Genomic DNA, 23,690 nt, shown 5'->3' with positions numbered 1-23,690 from the left:
TGACTGGCTCTCTAAATCACATTTTTCTTTGACATTTACACCAAAGATTTGTCTTGAGAATCTCTGTTTATTGCCCCTCCCAACATTGATACTGGATTTCCACATTACATCTCAGTTAAATTTTTTATGCAGGTATAAAATACACTTTTAGCTTTGAAGTGGTTGGGTGACCGCTCTTTAAACTATATACTTGCTGGATATTTGACAAAGTATTTCTTGCCTGTACCTACCAATTCAATATCTGCTCTGTTGTAACTTATTTTGTTATAATACTCTGTTACTATGAATATGTTGCCTTTCTTTGTGGTGTAAATATGACACAAGTTCACCTGATAAAAGAAAAATAGCTCTGTGTTCCGTGTTTAGCAGTTATCGTGAATAAATCATGCAGTTGTAAACCAACAACTCAGGGCAGATGCAGGTAATTAAAAAAGGATTCTTGAACCTCCTCTTGCTAATGGATCTAATATGATTTAAAGAAATGAATCGCATAAATCTAAGGCTGGTCATGATCTATAAATATTCATTAGTTGAGCCTGGATATTTTGTGAAGCATATGGTTATCTGAAGATGTTAATAGTTTTAAATTAGTTAAATATAAATGACCAGGTTACTTATTAATTTCTAAAATCAATATGACAACTTTAAGAAAAAAAAGGATATTTCAGACAAATCTCTCAACCTTTTGGTTTAAAATTTGTGACTCTATAAATGAAGTCCAACTGATGCAAAAAATCATATAAATGCAAGTGTAGTAGAAGGTCTCAATGGCTTAAACCTGCAGAAATGAAAGAAAAATCACCTTAAATTTGGAGGAACTCTCCTTTAACATGCGACTATTGTGATATTATGTAAAGAGACCTGGAGAGGTACATATATGACCCCAAAACTTTAGTTGTGTGGGTTCAGATAGACAGAAATCATCATAGAAGATCTGAGCAGGAGATATGAGCCAATTAATACCTAATCAGCTCTGTGTGTGTGTGTGTGTGTGTATTTGTTCTTGTTTAACTGCATTTTGGGCCCTACATGAGTTTAGCATCATTGTGGGGACCAACTGTCTCAGGCGTCTCCTTAATGAAACTCATTACCTGTTTGCAGAAATGCTCAGTGTACAGTGATGATGGCTGGTGGTGGGAGTCAATGTCACGTCCTGACATTTTTTTCTACAGGAATTGTTTGTGTGCATTTCCCAGCCTGTGGCGTGGCAGCGCCCTGCTGGATCTGCGATGACTCAGCAGTATCAGTGTGTGTGTGTGTGTGTGTGTGTGTGTGTGTGTGTGTGTGTGTGTGTGTGTGTGTGTGTGGGTGCACTGTATTCCTGGGTGTTGTTGTCTTTATATGTGACAGTGAGATGAAAACTGGGTGAGTAAGCAACAGATTGTGTGTTCTCATGTGTATTTTTGAGGACATGTTTAGCCTTTTTAGTTGAAAAAAGGCTGACGCGTGCTTATTTGTTCTTATGTAAAAATCCCTCCTAAATTATAGGATCTGAGCAGAGCTGAAGTGAAATGTGAGAATAATAAAAACTGTCAACAGAAAAAAAAAGCCTCACAGTTTGGAATTTGCAGTTGTAGAGAACTGAAAAAAAAAAACATCATGTTGCAATATATGTGATTTAAAACAAAGAGTCACAGTAAAAAGAAAGTGCATCTTTCTTCAACTCCAGTGTTTTGTGATCCAGGACAAATTAGAAATGATTTAAAAAAATCTTTAACAGAATCTAAAAGTATTCCAATATCACAAGTTAACAAAAACACACAACAGGCTCGTCATTGTCATTATTTAGTAAACAAAAATTGGGCATAAAGTCGCTGCTTCCACATGATTTTGGAGTGAAAGTAGAAGCCCAGAGCTGCTGATCAAATACATTTATAACAGCACTTCTATGAGAGAAAGAGTTTTGGCAGCAAACTAACACAATGTCAACCTGTCAGGAACCCCAGAGGTTTGATTACTTAGTTTTAAGTTCCTGTGGATCCTGCAGTCTGTTTATGTTTTGCATCTCATTCGTATTGTTTATTATCTGTAGATTCTTGTTTCTGTCAGTAGTTAATTTTCCTCTCATTATGATTTCAGTAATTTGTTCTTGTTTGTTAGCCCAGCCCACCTTCACTCTTTGTCAGGTTCTCAGTTATACCAACCCGGTTCTGGTCTTAACCTTCCTGGTTCCTGTTTTTCCTGCCTACCGGTAAACCTTCTGTTTATTATTTAACAAATCACTTTTCACTTCAACATGCAACTCCCGGGTTCTTGCCAGCAATTTGGTCCACCACCAACAACCACATACCTGACACAATCTGTAAGAAACCAGCAATTAAATTCAATAGAATTTTATTTATATAGCACCAATTCATGAAACATGTCATCATCAAGGCTCTTTATAAAGTTAAATTCCATCAGATCCTCCAGGTTGGTGAGAAAGTTTCCTCTCTAAGGAAACCCAGCAGGTTGCATCAAGTCTCTCCAAGCAGCATTCACTCCTCCTGAAAGAGCGTAGAGCCACAGTGGACAGTCGTCTGCATTGTTGATGGCTTTGCAGCAATCCCTCATACTGAGCATGCATGAAGCGACAGTGGAGAGGAAAACTCCCCTTTAACAGGGAGGAGAACCTCCAGCAGAACCAGAACCAGGCTCAGTGTGAACGCTCATCTGCCTCCACCCACTGGGGCTTAGAGAAGACAGAGCAGAGACACAGAAAGCTCAGAAGCTCACATTGCCCCAGGAGTACTTTCTATGGTAGAGAAGACAGAGCAGAGACACAGAAAGCACAGAAGCTCACATTGACCCAGGAGTACTTTCTATGGTAGAGAAGACAGAGCAGAGACACAGAAAGCATAGAAGCTCACATTGACCCAGGAGTACTTTCTATGTCAGATGGTAATAGCGGATGATCTGCCTCCCCTGATGATGTCACAGCTAACAGAACGCCAGACCAGGTGTACCTAATGACCTTAGAGAAGTAAATATAGCTGCCTATTGAATGAGTGTATAAAGTGCTATTTATTTAGTTTGTGCTTTTAATCTAATCATATTCATAATTATTTGCTCATCTCTAGCTACCCGGGAGCTCTGTTCTCATATTAAAGCCATATTTAGACCTTTGAACATAAGGGCTTAGAATCCCTGTCATACAATTTGTCATTTTATGAGCAGGATGTCTCATCAACCTTTAGTAAAAGGTTGTTTAAAGAGATTCTAAAGATTCTGGCTGTTTTAAAAAGCTCTCAGCTCCACAGTCAGTCGGCCAAACATGGTAATGATCACCATGTATGAGCAGGTGGACTCTTCAAACACTGAACCACTTCCTGAGGGTTTTCGGTCTACAGTAAGAGATGGTGCAGAGTTTTTGTCTGTGTGGGGACGAAAACCCCGTGCTGCCTCGTGGGGATTCCAATTATAGCTTCATCACCAGCATCACAGTTATCCTCAGTCTGCATATGTACAGTCAGTGTGTGTGTGTTGTAGTCCATCTCCTGGCTGTTCACATTAAAGCAGGGTTGTCCTTGAACTTTCAGCATGCCAGCACGCTGCAGCAGCCGCTCTCTCTGTGTCTCTGTAGCTTTAAGCTCGTTGGCTTGTCTTTCTCTCTGTGTTTGTGTTGCTGATTACAGCTTGATAAAACACTGCTACAGTTTCTGAATATTTTAATCTTCTCATGCAGCTGAAGGTTAATATGCATGATTATCCTCAGAGTGACAATATTCTATGAATGCATGCAGCACACAAATATTCCCTGTTTAATGCAGCTGCTGGGAAAAAAAACAATTTCTGTTTTCACAGACAATAACATCCTATGAACAAGAGACGTGACGTCGCTTTTGTGCCTAAATTTATTCTTATTTCAGTCTTGACTATCCTCAGCTAAATTCAGACCCTTTTAAATTAAGTTTATTCTTACAAATTAATGCACCTTACAAAGAGATAAAAAGTGTGGGGTACCTGCTTTTAAATGCAATAAATTATGCTGAACTTACAGACGCGCCAAACAAGGATTCCATGTTAGGTGTGTGATAGAAGTGAAGAAGGGTCAAATAGATGTGTTAAATTACAACTTCTTCCTAGTCTGGACCCTGGATTGTTACTATTTTGGATGACTAATTAATTTGGACAGATTCAGAGAAAGAGCTATTTTATTCATTTCAATTCATTTTCATTTATATAGCGCAAATTCATGAAACATGTCATCTCAAGGCATTTTACAAAATCAAAATTCTATTCTATCTAAATTAAGAAGGATGTCTCCTGATTGAACCAGGTTTCCCCCAAATGTTGACCAATTATCAATGTAACACAGAAGTCAAGTCAACCAGGAGGTGAATGAGTACACAGGGCAAACATGTTATCTCTCAACAGTTAATATGGCGTATCACATTAGATACACGAAATATAGAAATCAACATGGCAACAAATACCAATTACCTGACTTGATTTCAGAATTACATTAAATCCCCTTTGCTGACATCATACACCAGAGTCTCATTATTTAAATATTTATTATAGCAGTTAGTCAGTTTGTCAGCTGAATATGAGCGTTCAACTATCTTCAGAACTGAATTATAGTTAAAGTAATTAACATCAGTTAAATTGTGGGGACATAATTAATTTGAGACTTTTTATAGACAATGAATTTATAACTCTGAATCTTTATCCTGTTAAATTATGGTAAATGATTATTTATGCCACTTTAATTGCACCAGCGAAAGAAATGAACCTGTAAAAAGTTGCCTGCCAGTGTATTGACCTTCCTGTGACTCAAGCCAAAGCAATCAGCACTAGATTGAGTTGAGCCACTTCTAACCAATCAAATTACGCTCATTTGATCACGTGACACATCAGTGCATTGGGCACAGGTGAAATTTTGCAGGTGGAACTTTGGCTGGAAAATTTAAAGTAAAAAGAAAAACATAATTGCACTGGATAAAAATTCCATTTTATAAATTCAATATCTAAAAATAGTCCTACTCTAATGAGACTATATTTCTTTTATACACAATCCTCTCCAGTGTCGGCCAGCAGTCTTAATGCAGAGGAAACAGAGGAAAAACATGACAGGCACCATATCATAAGGCTCGATTACAATTTTAAGGAAAAAAATACCAACGGTTAAAGTCCTTGGTGCTTAAGCACACATGGACTGAATGCAACGCTCTGAATGCAGTTTTCTGAATGCAGTGGTCTGAATGCAGTGGTCCGTATGCAGCTATCTGAATGCAGCGTTCTGAATGCAGCGTTCTGAATGCAGTGGTCTGAATGCAGTGGTCTGAATGCAGCGTTCTGAATGCAGCGTTCTGAATGCAGTGGTCTGAATGCAGCGTTCTGAATGCAGTGGTCTGAATGCAGTGGTCCGTATGCAGCTACCTGAATGCAGCGTTCTGAATGCAGTGGTCTGAATGCAGCTATCTGAATGCAGTGGTCCGTATGCAGTTATCTGAATGCAGTGGTCTGAATGCAGCGGTCTGAATGCAGCGGTCTGAATGCAGCGTTCTGATTGCAGCGGTCTGAATGCAGCGTTCTGAATGCAGTGGTCTGAATGCAGCTTTCTGAATGCAGCGCTCTGAATGCAATGCTCTGAATGCAGTGTTCTGAATGCAGCGGTCTGAATGCAGTGGTCTGAATGCAGCTTTCTGAATGCAGCGCTCTGAATGCAGCGGTCTGAATGCAGTGGTCTGAATGCAGCGGTCTGAATGCAACGATCTGATTGCAGCGGTCTGAATGCAGCGGTCTGAATGCAGCGTTCTGAATGCAGTGGTCTGAATGCAGCTTTCTGAATGCAGCGCTCTGAATGCAGTGGTCTGAATGCAGCGGTCTGAATGCAACGATCTGATTGCAGCGGTCTGAATGCAGCGTTCTGAATGCAGCGTTCTAAATGCAGCGGTCTGAATGCAGCGGTCTGAATGCAGCGGTCTGAATGCAACGCTCTGAATGCAGCTATCTAAATGCAGCTATCTGAATGCAGCGTTCTGAATGCAGCGCTCTAAATGCAGCGGTCTGAATGCAGCGGTCTGAATGCAGCGGTCTGAATGCAACGCTCTGAATGCAGCGTTCTAAATGCAGCTATCTGAATGCAGCGTTCTAAATGCAGCGGTCTGAATGCAGCGGTCTGAATGCTGCGGTCTGAATGCAACGCTCTGAATGCAGCTATTTGAATGCAACACTCTGAATGCAACGCTCTGAATGCAGTGGTCTGAATGCAGTGGTCTGAATGCAGCGGTCTGAATGCAGCGTTCTGAATGCAGTCAGTGTAAAGCAGAGCTGAAAGTTTCAGTGAGATTTAAATCTGGAACACCGCTGTGCGATGTCTAATTTTAGATATGTTGATTTTTGCTTTTGATACAAATTGGACATGTGTGTCCATGTGTGCTTAAGCACCAAGGACTTTAACCGTTGGTATTTTTTTCCTTAAAATTGTAATCGAGCCTTATGATTTGGTGCCTGTCATGTTTTTCCTCTGTTTAGCGGGTTAACATTGCGTGTCATGTTCACAGCTGTTATTGTTTGTACGGTAACGTAGGTAGCATGTAATTTAGTAATAGGCAAGTAAAAGGGTGCTTTCCTGTTTTCAATGGCTCTACACTACCTTAACAGATGCTTTTTAAAAAACAGTTTCTAAGACTTTTGATTTTCTTTGTGAAAGTATAAAATATATGTAAACAGAATAAAAGTTCTATAAATCAAAAAACTGTTTTAACAAGTCTGGAAAGAGTGAAGAATAATCCACTTCAGATTTACGTTAAGTATATCAGATTTTGAGAAATAGCAGATCAAATAATACGATTTAATTATTTTAACTGTGAGAATTTATATGTTAATAAAGAGGCTTATACACCTCTGCATCTTTGAAAAGGTTCAATAAAACATATTCTGGAACCAATAACAGAAACTGAGTGAATAATCTGGAAAAAAATATTATAAAAATTAGAGGCAGCTCAACTTTAAGTCTATATTTAGACTGATTTTAGTATATATCAGACCAGGACAGATTTAGGCCCTGAGACCCCATGTAACCTAACTAATTCTGGGTTTGGATCCTGGAAAAAAAACTGGGAGAGAATATTCTCTGTAAATAAGAAAAGAGTCAGAAGTTTCCAGGAGATGAAGGACCTGGTAGATCCAAGAAACCAGGATTTATCATGTCTCCAGCTGAGACAAGGAACACATTAACATAGGAGCAGGAAGATTAGGACTCAGTTCTGACTTTCATGGACTTCATGCATGCTCAGTATGAGGGATTGCTGCAAAGCCATCAACAATGCAGACGACTGTCCACTGTGGCTCTACGCTCTTTCAGGAGGAGTGAATGCTGCTTGGAGAGACTTGATGCAACCTGCTGGGTTTCCTTAGAGAGGAAACTTTCTCACCAACCTGGAGGATCTGATGGAGTCTGACTTTGGAAAGAGCCTTGAGATGATGTGTTAATTGGCACTATATAAATAGAATTTAATTTAATTAAAAAACATATCCTGATCTTTTGCAAGACCAGCATAAAACAACATCTCCTCATTCGACAAGCTGCTGATCACTCAGGTTCCTTCACCTTTTCGTCGAGTTCCAGTAAACCCGTCATTCATCCTTTAAGGGAAGTTTTCAGCAGAAAGAGAAGAGTGGTACCTTTTAATTTTGAGCGAACTTTATTGGCTGTCTTCTTGATGTCAGCTGTGAGGTCCTCCAACTCCTGCTTGGTCTCTGCAGAGAAAACATGAAGCAAAGACGTGAGGACGTTTCAGACGGGAGGCAACAGAAAGTCCTCTGGATTCTCTTTGACCAACTCATTCTCATGGTGAACCCATTTCTGATTGAATCATTTACTTTATTCAATTAAAAAGAGAAAAACAGAAAAGTCAGATGTAAGAACTTTCTTTTGCACAAAGGTTTCTGACAGTTTTGTGGTTTATTTTCCCTAACTGCAGGAAACGCATCGTTTTAAACATTATCCGTTTGTGAGCATCTGCTGACTGAAGCTGTGAATTTAGACCCTCGGCAGAATTAAACTCAGACGGCGGTTTCTCCCTGAAGCTGTTTGAGGGTCAGAGGGCGAGGAAGAGGAGGAGGATGAGGAGGAGGAGGAGCATTAACATCGCATCATGTCAGCCATGTTGGAAAAGAAGCGACAGCGAGCTGAAACTGCAGCAGTGCAGTCAGATTTACGAGGGCTGCAGTGCCATTCAGCCTCCTCTACCTCTGACTCACCCTGCTCCTCGCCTGACCGCCTCCCTGCATCGCTACCAAACGGGGCGTTGCTGCAGCTCTGACTGCAGGCTGCCTTTGCTTTCCACCCACTAATGTCTCCTTGTATAAATGTCCTGACGCTAAAGCAATTGGTCTTATATTAAAACTGCACCAGAGGCCAAATCTGATGACCTGTGGCTGTTTCTGACAGTTAAAGAGCTTCAGGCTAATTACTAAACTGATCAGCTTTATAACGACTTTAGCTGAACATTTCTGCCACTGACCATGAAAGAAAAAACAGACAGTGGCACAAAACAAGCTCTGTACTGGCATAAACTGCCATCAGAGCGTTTTAATTGGCTGGTCGTTAACCAATTAGCATTAATGAAGCTGATTGATGAGCAAAGCTGCTGTCAGACCTCTATTTTCCCATCAATCAGCAGGTGAGTCATCAGATACACAACAAACGCTGGCGGTTAACACACTCATCAATACACTAATGATCAACCAGCAGCTGCTCTCATCAATAACCTTCTCTCTCTGCTTCAGCTCCGCATTTTAGCTTCAGATCTTCAGCTTGTATTTTCTGCAACATTAAAGCTATTTTCTATGATTTAGTCTACTTTTTATTAAGTCTGGTGAATAGGTAATATAAAAAATGGTTTTATAACTGAACTTATTTGATTTGTATTTAATTATTAATTTAATTTTATAGCTATTTTGATTTTCAAAACATGTTGAACATTTTTACTGATGTTGTTTAACTGCACTCTATGCAGGAGAGAACCAGTCTTAGGTGCAATCGTTGAATATTTCATGCATAAAAAAAATGCAACAACATTTTCCCCGAGGCGAGCAACGAGTTACCGCTGTGTCTCTGTGTGCGAGCAACAGAGACAATGTTTAGCTGCTATGCACCCCCACATCACAGCCAGCATCTATGATGCCTTCGGCTTTGCTTTAAATATACAAGTTTAAAGCGAGGGCTCATGCTGCAGACACACACACCAATAGATTAAACTGAATTTAAAGGGTAAAATAACGAAATCACATGCAATAACCTGTTTGTGTGGTATTGAAGGTAATAACAGTGTTAAAAGTGACCATAATTACAAATGTGGCAGCAGTTCAGGGAAAACGTCACCCCTCGTTACTGAAAGAATCATTAAAATATCTAAACGAGAGCCACTAAGTTGGGAATTTGGCCGTTATTAATTATAGTTTATTATACAGGAGAGAAGAAAACAGATTTAAGGGAAGTCACTAATGACCAACCATGACATTAATGATATATTAATTAATGAACGGAGTCTTGGCCTGCAGATTAAAATTTAAAGCTTAATTTCAGACAGAATATGATAGATGATTGAGAAATAGTTCATATTGGAGCTGTGAAGATTTTATAATGATTATCTTTATTTACAGACAGTCTATGTTGATGATTATCTAAGACTTCATTTTTAGCTGAAGAGGATTTTCCCTCTTAAGACAATAAAGTGTTGGTTTATGTTCTGGTTTTACTGTCTGTAAAAGTGTCAAAAATCGATTTAAAAATCAGATTTTGTTGATGTGATTGAGCGAATTCAGCAGCTGCGGTTAAAATGGCCGAACAAATACAGAAAGAACAAAAAGGAGCAGCTGGTGGGATCATAAACGGCTGCGGTTTACATCTGTACTCCTCCGCTCTCACTACAACTCCCATCATGCATTATTCAGGCTGAAACACGACTGGTCTGCAGCTGAGAGCGAGCTGACCCAGAACTGAGGAGGACAGAGAAGAGAGACGGAGACGAGTTTTCACCGGGAGGAGGAAGAGGAGCCGGAACGTCGACTGGGATAAACGTCAACGAGCGACTGAAGTCTCACTCTGGGTTTTCATCACCAGACCTGGGTGTGTTATCGCTTCCTGCACACCATGAAACACTCCCACAAAGCAGCAATAGTTCTGTCTGCATGTCAGTGATGTTTGGGTGCAAATCAAATATTCTCACAAACAACCTGAACTCGTTTCTCAGGTTTCTGAAACATCGACACATTTATTCTCACCGGTGGGTTTTTTCCTCACCCAGCTGCTCTAAAATGTTTCTGTCTGAGATTTTTCTGCAGTATTAAAAAATATAGATCAAATAAATAAATCAATATAAATCAAATAAAGCTTTTTATACATTTTCACACATAATCCAAAAGATTAGAAGAGCAACTTCTGCCTGAAATTACATACCTGCTATAAATCAAGCACAGCTCCACAGCTCCACAGCTGCACAGCCTAAATGCTAATTTATCGTATCTTTGTGAAGGTATTAAAGAATAATTTTCAGTGGAAAAACTATTGCATAGGTACCTATGTCTGATTTATATGTGGTTAAAAAAACGTCTATCTCAAAAAGACAAAGAACCGGTGCGAACAACGTCTGGGACCAGAGGGAAGCTCAGCCTAATCAGAACCGAGTCTGAATGAAGATGCCGGTTTTTAAATGTTTCCGTAACTTTTGGATCCTGCAGAGTTTTATCCTCAGACAAACTCAGCATCCTTTAATAATTTATTTAAGAGCATTTTTATCCATTTTGTATCCAATTTGGTTCCAAATAGCAGAACCAACTAAGGCAATGAACTGGACCCGAAGTTTTATATTTTAAGTGAAAAATAACAACCAACCGGAGCCGTGCTGCGATTTTAATTATTTTTTTTTAAAAGTAGAGACTCAGAGAAGCAGACGTGTCCAGTAGGTTCTAATTAAAGTCCTTCATTTATCCCACCATCAGCAGGGAGTCAACCTTCTTCTCATTGCTAATTTTGATCAAATGAAACGTGATTAGGAAAAAATCTTGTTCAATAAATATCCATAATTTCTTAATTCTAACTTCTCTCTCAGCGGTTCCAGTTGTTTTAGGGAGACTCTCTGACTTCCGGGCATTGAAGGAATGGATCTGGTTCTTCTGACAATAATTAAACATCTCAAGGTGAACTACTGCAGCGGTTTCTGGACGTTACTCACATGCGGTTAACCTTGGTGTCTCCTCCGAGCTTAATGTCACGTCATGCAGAGCAAAAAGCAGGAGGATCATGCAGAAGACACGACGGGAAGAAAAGAAAAAGGAACAGATGGAAAAAACAAAAAAAAAATATCAACACAGTTTATCATGCAGACGTGGAGAAAACGTGCAGAACCAACAGGAGAACCAACAGGAGAACCAACAGGAAACACAGAAACATGGCAGAGATCGTTCTGTCGGGTTTCCAGACCCTGAAAGGTTCTGGAAAGCTTCATAACGGGCCTGAATCCGGACGCCAGGCAGTCGGAACCTGCTGCAGACCTGGAGGTTGTTCTGGTTCTGCCCGACCCAGACCTGACCCACACCCTGAGCGTCACCCTGCTCCACCCCACGCTGCTGCAGGCTCGGCGCCGACACTCAGTCATTCCTGCTGAGTCACGGCCAGCCGGGTCGGGCTGAACGCTGCAGCGCCGGCCGATCCAGAACACTTTCGGTTCTTCTTCAGGTGTCAGGAGCAGCAGCGGAGCGGCCCGGTGGCGCTCTGCCAGCAGCTCCTCGGAGGATTGGACCCGGAGCTGCGGAGCTCATCAAGAAGCCGTTAACAGGATGAGATTTCAGTGCCGGGCTCCGGGTCGAGCTACAGAGGCTTTTAATAGGCGAATCAGAACCGTGCGTCTGGGTTTACAACCTGAGACACGTCTAAGTTCAACAATCGGTGTCTGGACGGTGGGAAGGACTGTGGAGGCTCCTGGGTCCAGATGTTCAAAGTCTTCTTCAACCAGAGTCCTGTCGATACCACCGGGTCAGAACCACGCCTGACGTCCGGCCCAGTCCTGGTTCTGGACTGAGAGCAGCAGCAGGAGGTCTGAACTGTGCTCCTCAGTGAGGAACCAGACAGCTGAGACCGCTGGGCAGGTTCTGACGTCACCGGATCAGGAACGTCAGAACCTGCCCAGCTTTACCTGCAAACCGGAGCGATGAGGCGGAACATGGGAATGATCGGGAAAACATCTGGACCTGAAGGTTTTCCTGAATGGGAAGGTCCGGGTAGAAGTTACCGTCTGGACCACACGGACCCGCGGACCAGCAGAGGGCTACATGACTGGGTTCTGACCGCTGGTGCTGATCTGCTGCGGTCACTGGGTCGGAAACAGCTTCGGATCTCTGGAACCAGAAGAATCTGAGCCTCCATGCATGAACCTCTGGCAGCTCTGAGGAAGAACTGGAAGCAGGTGAGAGGCTGCTGAAGCAGGATGAAACAGAACCGGAGACCGACCCGGATCCATCAGGACCGACCCGGATCCATCTGGACCGACCCAGATCCATCAGGACCGACCCGGGTCCATCTGGACCGACCCGGATCCATCTGGACCGACCCGGATCCATCAGGACCGACCCGGATCCATCAGGACCGTTACTCGCTGCTGCCGATTGGCTTTGGAAGAACAGCCTCCAGCGGTTCTCTGGGTTGGAGCTGAAACCCGGTTTCCTTTCTGGCACTGCAGCTGTGAGGGAAATGGGTCAGGTTGGTGAGCTGGAGTCAGAACCCGGTCATGTGACCCTCCTACCAGCACCAACCACCCAGACGTTTCACGTCTTTTACGCTCGGTTCTGCAGAACCTACCCCGTGTCTCTCCATGCTGGACGAAGCGGACCCGACCAGAACTCTCTGTGGCGGCGCAGATGTTAGCAGAGACTAAGCGGCGGTCTTACTTTCGTCAGGGTTGGGCGCGGCCAGGATGGCGCTGTGCTGCTTCTTCACCTGCTCCACGTCCTCTGACAGCTTCTCTATGCAGCCTCGGATCTCCTCCACCTGAGCGAGAGACGGGACAGCAGATCAGGACAGCCTCACCTGGACACCTGGACACCTGGACACTGCAGGTAGTTTGCTGTTAAATCTAAACCAACAGCAAAACTCTGCCCCCTGCTGACAGAAACTGATATCTGACTTTACCGTGAAATATTTAACTTAATTGTAAAACATCAGGAATAAGGCTGCTGAGAGTTCGGTTGGTTCTTCTGCTTTAACAACAAAAGAGTTGATAAAATATCCTATTTTGAGATAAATGCCTCTTGTAAAGCAGTTCATTATTGGATGGGCGCATCGGTCAGTTTATTTGAACAATTACTGTCTGCAAGTTCTCCCAACATGGTTCTGTTCATGTAACACCATACATCTGTCTCTAAACCATTTTACTAATATAAGAGGATTTTTTTATTCTCTCTGTAACATTCTCCCTAAATTAGACCACAGAAATATTCCAGAATAACCTCAGTGACATCCTAACATCACTCCAAGGTTATCCCAGTTTAATCCTCACATCATATTCCCAACATTGTCTCAGTGTAATCCTAAATTATGCTAATGTGGTTTTCTGTCTTTTATCTTATTTTAATGATTCCAATGTTATAATAAAAATTATATTAATCCAACTTTATCCAAGAGATCTCTTTCCCGTTTTATTCTAACATCATCTCAACGCTAAAGTGTAACTTAGCCCAAAATCAACCTCTTTTGTGCAGATAAACTGTATAAAATGGGCTTAAGGGGCTGCTTTGATGTTACTGAGCTTTTATTACTATTTTTTGTTGTACATTTTATAGTTCTGCAATGTTTGTCTTAAATCCATCTCTGCGCTGCCGTCTTTGGGTTGAATTTTCCTATTGGGTCGCTGCATGTTGCAACAGATCGCTTTCCCTCATCCTGACCGCTGCAGAAACAAGTCCTGATTTAAACTCCCACTGATTAAAACTCCCACTGATTTAAACTCCCACTGATTTAAACTCCCACTACTCGTCTTTTTTTGGCCCACTTTGGTGGCATCTTTCAAAATGTGCCTTTATATCAGGGTGAGCTACACGTTAAATCCGCGTTAGCATAACGTTATTCTAGCATAATCCTGCATCCCATGTCTCCATAACCTGCTGCTGGTCCTCTGTAATGTTTTCTTTCCTTTGTTCTGCTCATGTTCAGCACTTTGAGTTGTCTTGTTACTGAAATGCGCTACAGATAAACTCGCCTTGTCTCCAGATGCTAATGTCTATCTAAACACTTTTAAACTTCTCTGGAAGTGTTTTCTGGACAATCATAGAGTTATTTTACATCGTCTGCTGTTTTTCTTCTTTTTCAACTTCAACATTTTACATTTATCTGAATACGCCTCACTATCTATTTCACAGTAAATTTAGCTTTTTTCATATTAATTATTTTGTAAGCCTGGTGTCTTTGTTGTTGCTGCTGTCACACCTGAATTTCCTCAATGTGGGATAATAAAGGTTTTCTATTCTATTGATATTGAAAAATTATTCCCACATTATCCCAACATTCATTTTAGTTTAACTAAACTTTATTAGACAACACTGTCCCAGTTTTTTCCTAACATTATTCCAATGTTATTGCAGCTTTGCCAAGGTGTTAGCTTAGCATCAATATAATCTAACAGATGCTATATCCAACATTATTTTGACATAATCTGATTATAATCTCTGCATTGTTCCAGTTTCATCTCAGATTTATCCTAGTTTTATTAAGATAATATCTTAAACTTTTCCCAGGGTTATTTGAGCATTATGCTGCTTTTATACTAACATATTTGCAGATTTGCCCAATAGGATCGCTACAGTTTTTTGTTGTTGTTGCAAATATTCACTCATTTTGAATTTGATCCCTGCAACATGTTCAGAGACAGGAGCCTGTTCAACTCTATGTTGCATCAACTTTCGTTTTAACAGCATTCAACGAGGAAACAGAAAGGGCAACTTCAGTTGCTCAACAGTCCAAGGTCTCTTGGTTGACTGACGGTAGATTTCTGAAGTGCTCCTGAGCCAACGAGGTAATATCCTTTAAGGAAGGATGTCGGTTTTTATTGCAGCGCTGCCTGCAGAGATTTCTCCAGATTCTCGGCACCTTTTGATGATATCATGGTCTGTAGCTCAGTGGTTCCTGCGTGTTCTAGACGAGTCTGTTCCTCCTCATCTGACTCAGAAAATGAGCGTCTCTGCAGCCATCAGGTGCTGTTTGAGCTGTTCCAGTTTTTTTTAAAATGTGTTCAAATTCAAAAGGGTGAATATTTGGAAAAAAACTGAAAAGTTGATAAATGAATCTGTTGTCTTTGCATTGAATCCAGCTTTATTGGAGCTGGAGTTCTAAGAGGCGGTGAGACCTGAATGGACTCTTTGTTTCTGTGTTTTCCCGTCATTAGTTAAATTCCCACTCAGACATCTGAGTCTCTCCACCTGCTGCTCGGTCAGCTGTTTGCGATCAGTGACAGGCTGCTGCACGTCTGCGTCTCACCTGTTCGAAGAACTCGTCCATGAAGTGGTCCCTGTCGACTTGCACCACCTCTTCATCATCATCGCTGTCCTTAGCCTGCAGACAGAGAAAAGATGAAGGTGAGGCTCTGCTCACCTCTGATTGGTTTACTGGCGAGATCAGATGTGCTACATCACTACGGACAACACTACTTTAAACCATTAACAGCTGCACACAACCAGCAGAAACCAGGAAGCTGCTTTAAGGACCACACATCATCTTCCCTTCAATGGCTTCCTGTTAAATCAAGAATAGAATTTAAAATTCTTCTTCTAACGTATAAAGCCCTTAATAATCAAGCTCCATCATATATCAGAGCTCTGATTACCCCGTATGTTCCTAACAGAGCACTTCGCTCTCAGACTGCAGGTCTGCTGGTGGTTCCTAGAGTCTCTAAAAGTAGAATGGGAGGCAGATCCTTTAGCTATCAGGCTCCTCTCCTGTGGAACCAACTCCCAGTTTTGGTCCGTGAGGCAGACACCCCGTCTACTTTTAAGACTAATCTTAAATCTTTCCTTTGTGACAAAGCTTCTAGTCAGAGTGGCTCATGTTACCCTGAGCTATCTCTATAGTTATGCTGCTATAGGCTTAGGCTGCTGGAGGACATCAGGGTCTATTTCTCTCTCTCTGCTGAGTTCTCCTACTGCTCTCCAGCTTTGCATTGCTTGTCGTCATTTCAGCTTTTAACTTTTTGTTCTCTGTCATATTTCTCTTCATAGAAGGTACACCTGGTCTGGCGTTCTGTTAGCTGTGACATCATCAGGGGAGGCAGATCATCCACTATTACCATCTACCATAGAAAGTACTCCTGGATCAATGTGAGCTTCCGTGCTTTCTGTGTCTCTGCTCTGTCTTCTCTAACATAGAAAGTACTCCTGGGTCAATGTGAGCTTCTGAGCTTTCTGTGTCTCTGCTCTGTCTTCTCTAAGCCCCAGTGGGTGGAGGCAGATGAGCGTTCACACTGAGCCTGGTTCTGGTTCTGCTGGAGGTTCTCCTCCCTGTTAAAGGGGAGTTTTCCTCTCCACTGTCGCTTCATGCATGCTCAGTATGAGGGATTGCTGCAAAGCCATCAACAATGCAGACGACTGTCCACTGTGGCTCTACGCTCTTTCAGGAGGAGTGAATGCTGCTTGGAGAGACTTGATGCAACCTGCTGGGTTTCCTTAGAGAGGAAACTTTCTCACCAACCTGGAGGATCTGATGGAGTCTGACTTTGGAAAGTCACTTGAGATGATATGTTGTGAATGGGGGCTATAGAAATAAAACTGAGTTAAATTTAATTGAGCTCTTCTGTTTCCCGCCAACCTGGATCACTTTTTTTCTCTCTGCTTGTCCTGAACTGAGCGTCAGTTTAATTCCCATCAGCTGGATTTATTCCCCTCTACGTCTCCAGACTCCAGAGAATTCGGATTTGAAATCTTTCTTTCTTTCAAGCCTCAAACCTCTGAACCTCGTTTAATGGCTTCATATTTCACACATGAATCCATGAAGTCAACGAGGAACGTTAAACACGTGAGAGGACCGCAGATTAGAGAAGAGCTCAGGAACATCCTGGTGATGGTTCTGAGAAACCCGTTCAGCAAAACGGACCCTCTGGAAGCCGAATGCCGGACATCTGGACTGAAGACCGCGTTCCATCAATGAATAACCGTCTGCTGGATCTGTGAGCTGTCGTTAGAATAGCTTCAAACTGAAAAGCAGTTACAAGTCAAAGTTGAGATGTTCTGATTATTTATCCAGTGTGAGGGAAACTGGACTCCAGCTGCAACAGGAACCGGGTCATCCAACAGAACAAAGATGTTTTTTTTGTGGCTTACAATGTAACATTGGGTTTTTCTCCAGCAGGGAGGTTTAAGACCTTTTGATTTTAAATCCTGATTCAACTCAATCCTATAAAACATGTTTTCAAACCTGACCAGAACTTGAGAGCGCTTTGATCTCCTGGTTCTGACTCGGTTCTTGGTCTTTGGTTCTGTATTCAGGTGAAACGACCGGATTCTGGGTTTAATTCATGGCCTCAGTTCAAACGTATCTTACTCTGAATTTGATCAGAAATAGACGAGCGGAACCGCTTCGACGTACAAACAGCCTCCAGGATCAGGGACAGGAATCAAACGGCTGCTCGGCGCTGATAAAGTCCAGTTGGCTCGGCCGGCAACAACAGAACAAACAGCTCCTTGTGTCCGTCTCGCCTGTCAGAGGGAGATTATCTGTGGGACGCCACCGCAACACAGGAGCAAGGCCTGATGGGAAATATTTCACCTTGATTGTTGTGTCAAACCCGGACTCTTATCTATTGATCTGATCAGAACCAGAAGTTCTGATGAAGAAGATCAGAAGTGAACTGGGCTCAAAACAGGGAAGAGTAGCAAAACCTGGATGATAATCCGGGTCAGACTGGATCAACAAGCAAAAGGTTCTGCTAATTTTTTTAGGTTATTCAATTCAATTTTATTTATATAGCGCCAAATCATGAAACATGTCATCTCAAGGCACTTTACAAAGTCAAGTTCAATCATATTATACAGATTGGGTCAGATTATACAGATTGGTCAAAAATGTCCTATATAAGGAAACCAGTTGATTGCATCAAAGTCCCGACAAGCAGCATTCACTCCTGGGGAACCGTAGAGCCACAGGGAGAGTCGTCTGCATTGTACATGGCTTTGCAGCAATCCCTCATACTGAGCAAGCATGAAGCGACAGTGGGAAGAAAAACCACCCATTAACGGGAAAAAAAACCTCCGGCAGAACCGGGCTCAAAATCTAATTAGTCTCAGTAACTAAATCGTTCTTATGATTGAGTAAATATCTTCAGAACCACAGAACCGCGATGGTGCGGATCACCTGGGATAAAACAAAATCCTCCGACGACTGGATCCAACAGAATGGAACCGGATCTGACAGAATTCAACAAGATCCGGTTTGACAGGTTATAAACGGGGTCTGACTGGATTTGAAGGCACCAAACTTGTTCTGACTGCGTCCGACTGGGTCTAACTAGACCCAACAGTGTCAGCAGAGCTGTTTTAACTGGACCTTACAGAATCTAACTGGCTTCAGCCGGTTCTGGAAGTATCTAATATGATGTAACTAGCTGTAGCTGGTTCTGATACCTTCTAGTTTGGTCTTACTGGACCTGACAACGTCGTCCAGAACCAGGCAGCTTCTCTCTCTCCAGCTAACTGGGTCTGTCAGGGTATGACGAAATCTTACTTTACTGATCCTTCAACAAACAGAACCTCCGACCCAGTCAAACCCGATTCAGTCCAATTCACTTTGCTTCAGACTGACATATGGAAGCGATAAAACCCGACGAGCTTAACCCGACTCTGGCCAGACGGACGTGGTTCCGCCGAGCTCCACAGGCTCCACGTCCATCTGGACTCACTGCCATCGGGATTTCAGCGGCACGTAAAATGGACGAGCCAATCAGGATCTACGTAGACGTGACGCATCAGAGAAGCGACTGTTTGGATTTAAACAACAATGGCGGCTCACAGCGAGGACTCTAGCGGTAACATTGATGCTGTTATTTCATCAGCGTGGTCCAATCTACCGAATATTAATTATATTATTACCACCAGAGAACAGCTTTGAAGGCTTTATTTGGTAAGAGCTTGTAGCGCGTCAGTAAAGATGATTTATCCAATCATATGCAAGGATTTTTGATAAGGCTCCTCCAATGAACCGTCCTCCACTTCACCTCAGACGGTTACGTCCATTTATTTCTGATAAAGGACACCTATCAGGGCATAATCCGGCTAATACCATGGTCAATTACAAAATAGATAATTATTAACACAAATATTAATACTTTAGTGTTGTTTTCACTGTTAAAATCACAAGTTATCCACAAGAAAGGGCATCTAGTCATTAGCAGCGCAACGTTAGAACAATCAGACTGTTTGACCAGAACTGTGTTATAGGTGTCCTAACACTTTTTAACGGTCGCTGTGCAGCCAATCAGAAGCCAGGCTGTGGTATAAGGGATAATGTTAAATCAACCCAGTTCTGAGGATCTCTAAAGTTCCCCAGTCAGCTAATTATTGGAAAGCCAAACGAGCAGAGCACTTGATTTAAGAGTGCTTTTATAAATCTCTGATCAGAGATTAAAAAAACAAAGAGGTGGATTTTTGGTTCTTGTGTCACGTCAGATGTTGGTTTATAGTAGAAATATTCTGGATCTTTGAGGATTTCCTGGGTTGTGTTGCTCTGAGACCATCAGTGATTATAAAACGCTGGGACTCGTCTTCAGCGTTAACGTCCTGTCTGTCCATCCGTCCTGTCTGTCTGCCTGCAGCTGGGGGTCGGTTCTGCAGATGGTTTGTTGTTCCTGATCGCTCGGGGCCAAAATGCAGCTCATCTGAAACTGGGTCGTTCTACTTCTTGAGTTCTCAGCTTTAAAAATAATGACTTCCCTGTGAGCTGCAGTTCAATCTCAGCTCTCAGCCCTTCCTCCCGATTACAAACGTCGGGAAACGACTGGACATGGCGCCCTACGTCCAACTTTGTGTCCTCGTGTCCTCCGACCATTCAGCTGTCGGGTCTGAGCCTTCCCGGGTCAGATCCGGTTCTAGGGTTCAGCTCGGGATCAGGTTTCAGGTTTCAGGGCTGGAAAATGCAGCAGCGTGCCATGGAGCGTCTGTGTCTGACTCAGACAGGGTCCCTGAAGGCAACACGGACCCCTCCCCGTGGAAATGCTCCACAGAGGATGTGACGGCAGAGGACTCCATAACCTTCAGAGAATCGGCTGATCTGTGAGACGCCCAGGAGATAGACTGAGCCCAGATAACCGCTCTGATAAGCAGCAGAGCCATCAGGAGAATTAGGTTAGAGGAGAAAATCTGTTTCCCAGACAATAAGACTAAAATATTAAAACATAAAAAATTATCTTTTAAAACAAACAAGAAAGAAAATTGAACGAAAACCAAATTACAGTTAAATGACAAACAAATCTAAGCAATTATCATCAGAAGAAGTTCATAGAATGAAAAAGATTAACAAAACTGTAACAAAATAAACCTAAACATTAGACATGTAATAATCTAAATAACTAAGTCCCATCCAAATAAAAGAAAATTACTTAATAAAATTACAGCTAGTAAATTAATTAATAAAAAAAATGGAAAAGAAATACAAACTGAAAAAATAGAATCAAATGAAAACAAATATGCAGATTAGGATTAAAAAATATAAATGAGATTAAGAATGAAGAGGGTGATTAAATATATAAAACTATTCACTATTAAATCAAGTTCAATGACAATCATCAAAGCAAAATAAATGATAAAAATAAATGTTTTATAATTTTAAATAATACACGACAAAAAACTGCAAACAATTATGTAAATTCTATTCAGTTAAATAAAATATGAATAATAATAATAAAAAACATAAAAATCACAACTTAAAAAACTGAAATGAAAATAAAATTAGATAGATTAAATTAAACAATACATTTAAAGCCATATATATTTAACTAAATATGATTATCACTCCAGATTTGTGAAAAATATCAGCAGGAATTAAATAAAATCCATTTATTATGTTAATGTTAACAAATTAGCCAATCAGCATTCACTCTGCTTTCAGACCAGCCAATCAGAAGGCTCCCTGCTGTTTTAGGGATGACATCTGATTTATCAACATTTCTCTCTTCAATAACTGAGCGACGTTAAATGGATCCATTGTGTTCTGAACCCAAACTGAGCAGAACCTGACCCGGTTCTGCCCATCTTCACTGGGCTGTTTGTGAAGGCGGAGGTTCCGGCCACCCGCTGCTGCAGATCCTGCTGGGCCCAAAAATGCTTCACGGTTCTGTGGTGCGCATGTTTAGCCCACAGAGTCAGAACTTTGTAGAACCACCCTGGGCTGCAGGTCCAGCTGGAGGTATTATGGGATTTAACTCCACCATCTTGTAATGTCTTCAGACTAAAGGTTTCTTCTTTATAAAACATCTCAAACTTGGTCCGATTGGACGGAGAACATCTGGGAACATCCGTTTTAAATGTTGCCAAATATTCTCAGCAGCATTCAGGTCTGGACTTTGACTAGACCCTGATTTAAACTGGACCAGAACTTTCTCCCTGACCCGTCTGCTGGGTTCCTTGGTCTCCATGATGCTGCTTGTTCTCTAAAGAACAGAGTTTAGATGCTTTGTTGTCCCTGAAACCATCCATTAACGTTCTTGTTTCTTAATTACTTCCTTCTTTAGCTTCTGTTTGCTTCTGTTTGCAGTTCATTTCTCCGTTATCCCTTTGCAGACGTGCTTTCCTCCCATCGTTCTGCACCCTGTCATGTCTGCCGTGTAGACGTGACAGCGTGCAGTCTATGAGCACATTAACGTGATCGACGTGACTAAGTGAGCAGCTTTCCTGTGGCACATCAGACACAGAGAGGCAGGAGGATGACGAGGATGGAGGGGGAGGAAGCTCGGACTGGTTCTGGTGAACCCGGCATCTTTAAGGACCCATCAGTGATTCCACGTCTCCTCTGGTCTGCTTTCAAAGCTTTCTTCTTTGCTCTTGTGTAAATTTTTGCTGCCTTTAAAGGGGACCTATCATGCAAAATGTCCAAAGGAGGCCTTTAAATATAGGGGTTCTGGGAACTCATTAAAGGGGATGTATCAAATAAAATCCACTTTTTTAGCCCTTAAATACGTCTTGTTGTGTCCTTGGAGTCTGTAGGAGAGCAGAAAAGCTGAATGTAGTCTATCCTGGAGCTGCTTAGTGACGAGGAATTTAGATCCAATCGTTGTGGTTTCACTTTAAATCCACCACAATGTGAAAGGGAATAACTGAAAGCATATGTCCCCTTTAAATGTGAACTTTATGATCGGAATCATTCCAATTTCACTCAGAAGCTTAATTAAAACAAACTTGGTTTCCTTATTTGTATTTATTTTGTTCCTCAGGGTAAAGGTTCTGATCCGACCTGTTGTAATTATTTTCCTTCCTCTAATCCAGACTTTCCTGTGTCTGGATCAACAGTTTTTCAGGCTTTTTGAAGATCTTTCTGTGTTTTTCCTCTGACTTTTTTTTTCTTTCTTTCAGTTTCTGATTTTTAATTCTTAAATGAAGTCAAAAAGATTCAGAAGAACTCAGACCTTCAGAAAGGCGCCTGTGGAGCCACCCGTCGCCTTCTGGTGTGGGAACCACTGGTTGCCATAGCATTTACCTAAGCATTTAAACCTAAAGCAAAGCCGTCGTGTGAAATAAATTCCTGAGCCGTGAGCTTCAGAACCGTCTGGTGAGCTCACAGGTCCACCTGTATGTGTCTGTAGTGTTTGCTGTAAGACATCTGACAGGATAAACAGAACCTCCAGGTCCAGTTCCTGAGGTGAAAACGCCTCGTGTCTCTCTGCGCTCTGATTGGACAGAAAACAGGAAGTCCTTTAGCAGGAGGAGACGCCTGGCAGGAAGGAGCCACAGACATTATAAACTTAGACGCCTCATTGGGCGCAGGTTTGTACGTCAACATCACCGCCATATTGTATGTGGCAGAAAGTAGTGAACGTCTATGTTCCCTGTTTTGAGTATTTAGATAGAAATATATAGATAGAGCTTACATATACTTGTAAAAAAAAAAATCTATATATATATAGATTATTTGATAGAGATTGGCAACCAGATTGACTTTTGATCGATGTTTTGATAAATACGCATATATAGATTTTGAAGTATTCTAAATAAATAGGTGCTTATATGTGAGTATATGTCTAGATTTCTCTCTCTCTCTCTCTCTCTCTCTCACTCTCTCTCTCTCTCCATATATATATATATATATATATATATATATATATATATATATATATATATATATATATATATGAGAGAGAGAGACAGAGAAAGAGAGAGATGTGTGTGTGTTATGAATATAAAAATCTATTTGTTAAATCTAAACATAGTGGTCTTCATTATTTCACAAAAGCGTGTGAACCCTTTAAGATCTGGTAAACACACAGATTAGCAACAGACTTTTTGGGGGAGTATTAAATAGATATTTTATTAAAGAGATAAAATTGCTAATATGAGAAAAAAGTCATAGGAGAATAAAGTAAAAAAAAAGGACAAAAGTGGTAATATTATGAGAAAAATGTCATATTATTAGAATTAAGAGGAAACAATTCCAGAATAGTCACAGTTTACAGAACTATCTTAGTCCTGGAGTAATAGGGCCAGGTTAGATTCTTTTAATAATTTATATTCTTTAT

At 41.5% G+C, this 23,690-nt stretch overlaps 1 protein-coding gene across 1 annotated transcript in view; it reads right to left on the bottom strand.

Moving 5' to 3' along the window:
• Window positions 1-23,690, bottom strand: part of stx1b (syntaxin 1B) — a 68,148-nt gene that overhangs the window by 21,634 nt on the left and 22,824 nt on the right. Inside the window, exons 2-4 of the mRNA XM_012856608.3 lie at window positions 15,458-15,532; window positions 12,877-12,976; window positions 7,612-7,686 (exon numbers count right to left, since the gene is read on the bottom strand). Coding sequence (XP_012712062.1) covers window positions 7,612-7,686; window positions 12,877-12,976; window positions 15,458-15,532 — 250 coding nt within the window. The remainder of the gene's footprint in view (window positions 1-7,611; window positions 7,687-12,876; window positions 12,977-15,457; window positions 15,533-23,690) is intronic.

Source organism: Fundulus heteroclitus, chromosome 16, assembly GCF_011125445.2.
Source record: "Fundulus heteroclitus isolate FHET01 chromosome 16, MU-UCD_Fhet_4.1, whole genome shotgun sequence".
In the NCBI taxonomy this organism is placed as follows: Eukaryota; Metazoa; Chordata; class Actinopteri; order Cyprinodontiformes; family Fundulidae; genus Fundulus; species Fundulus heteroclitus.
The sequence above is the reverse complement of the archived record's forward strand: the minus strand, read 5'-3'. Positions and strand labels throughout refer to the sequence as shown.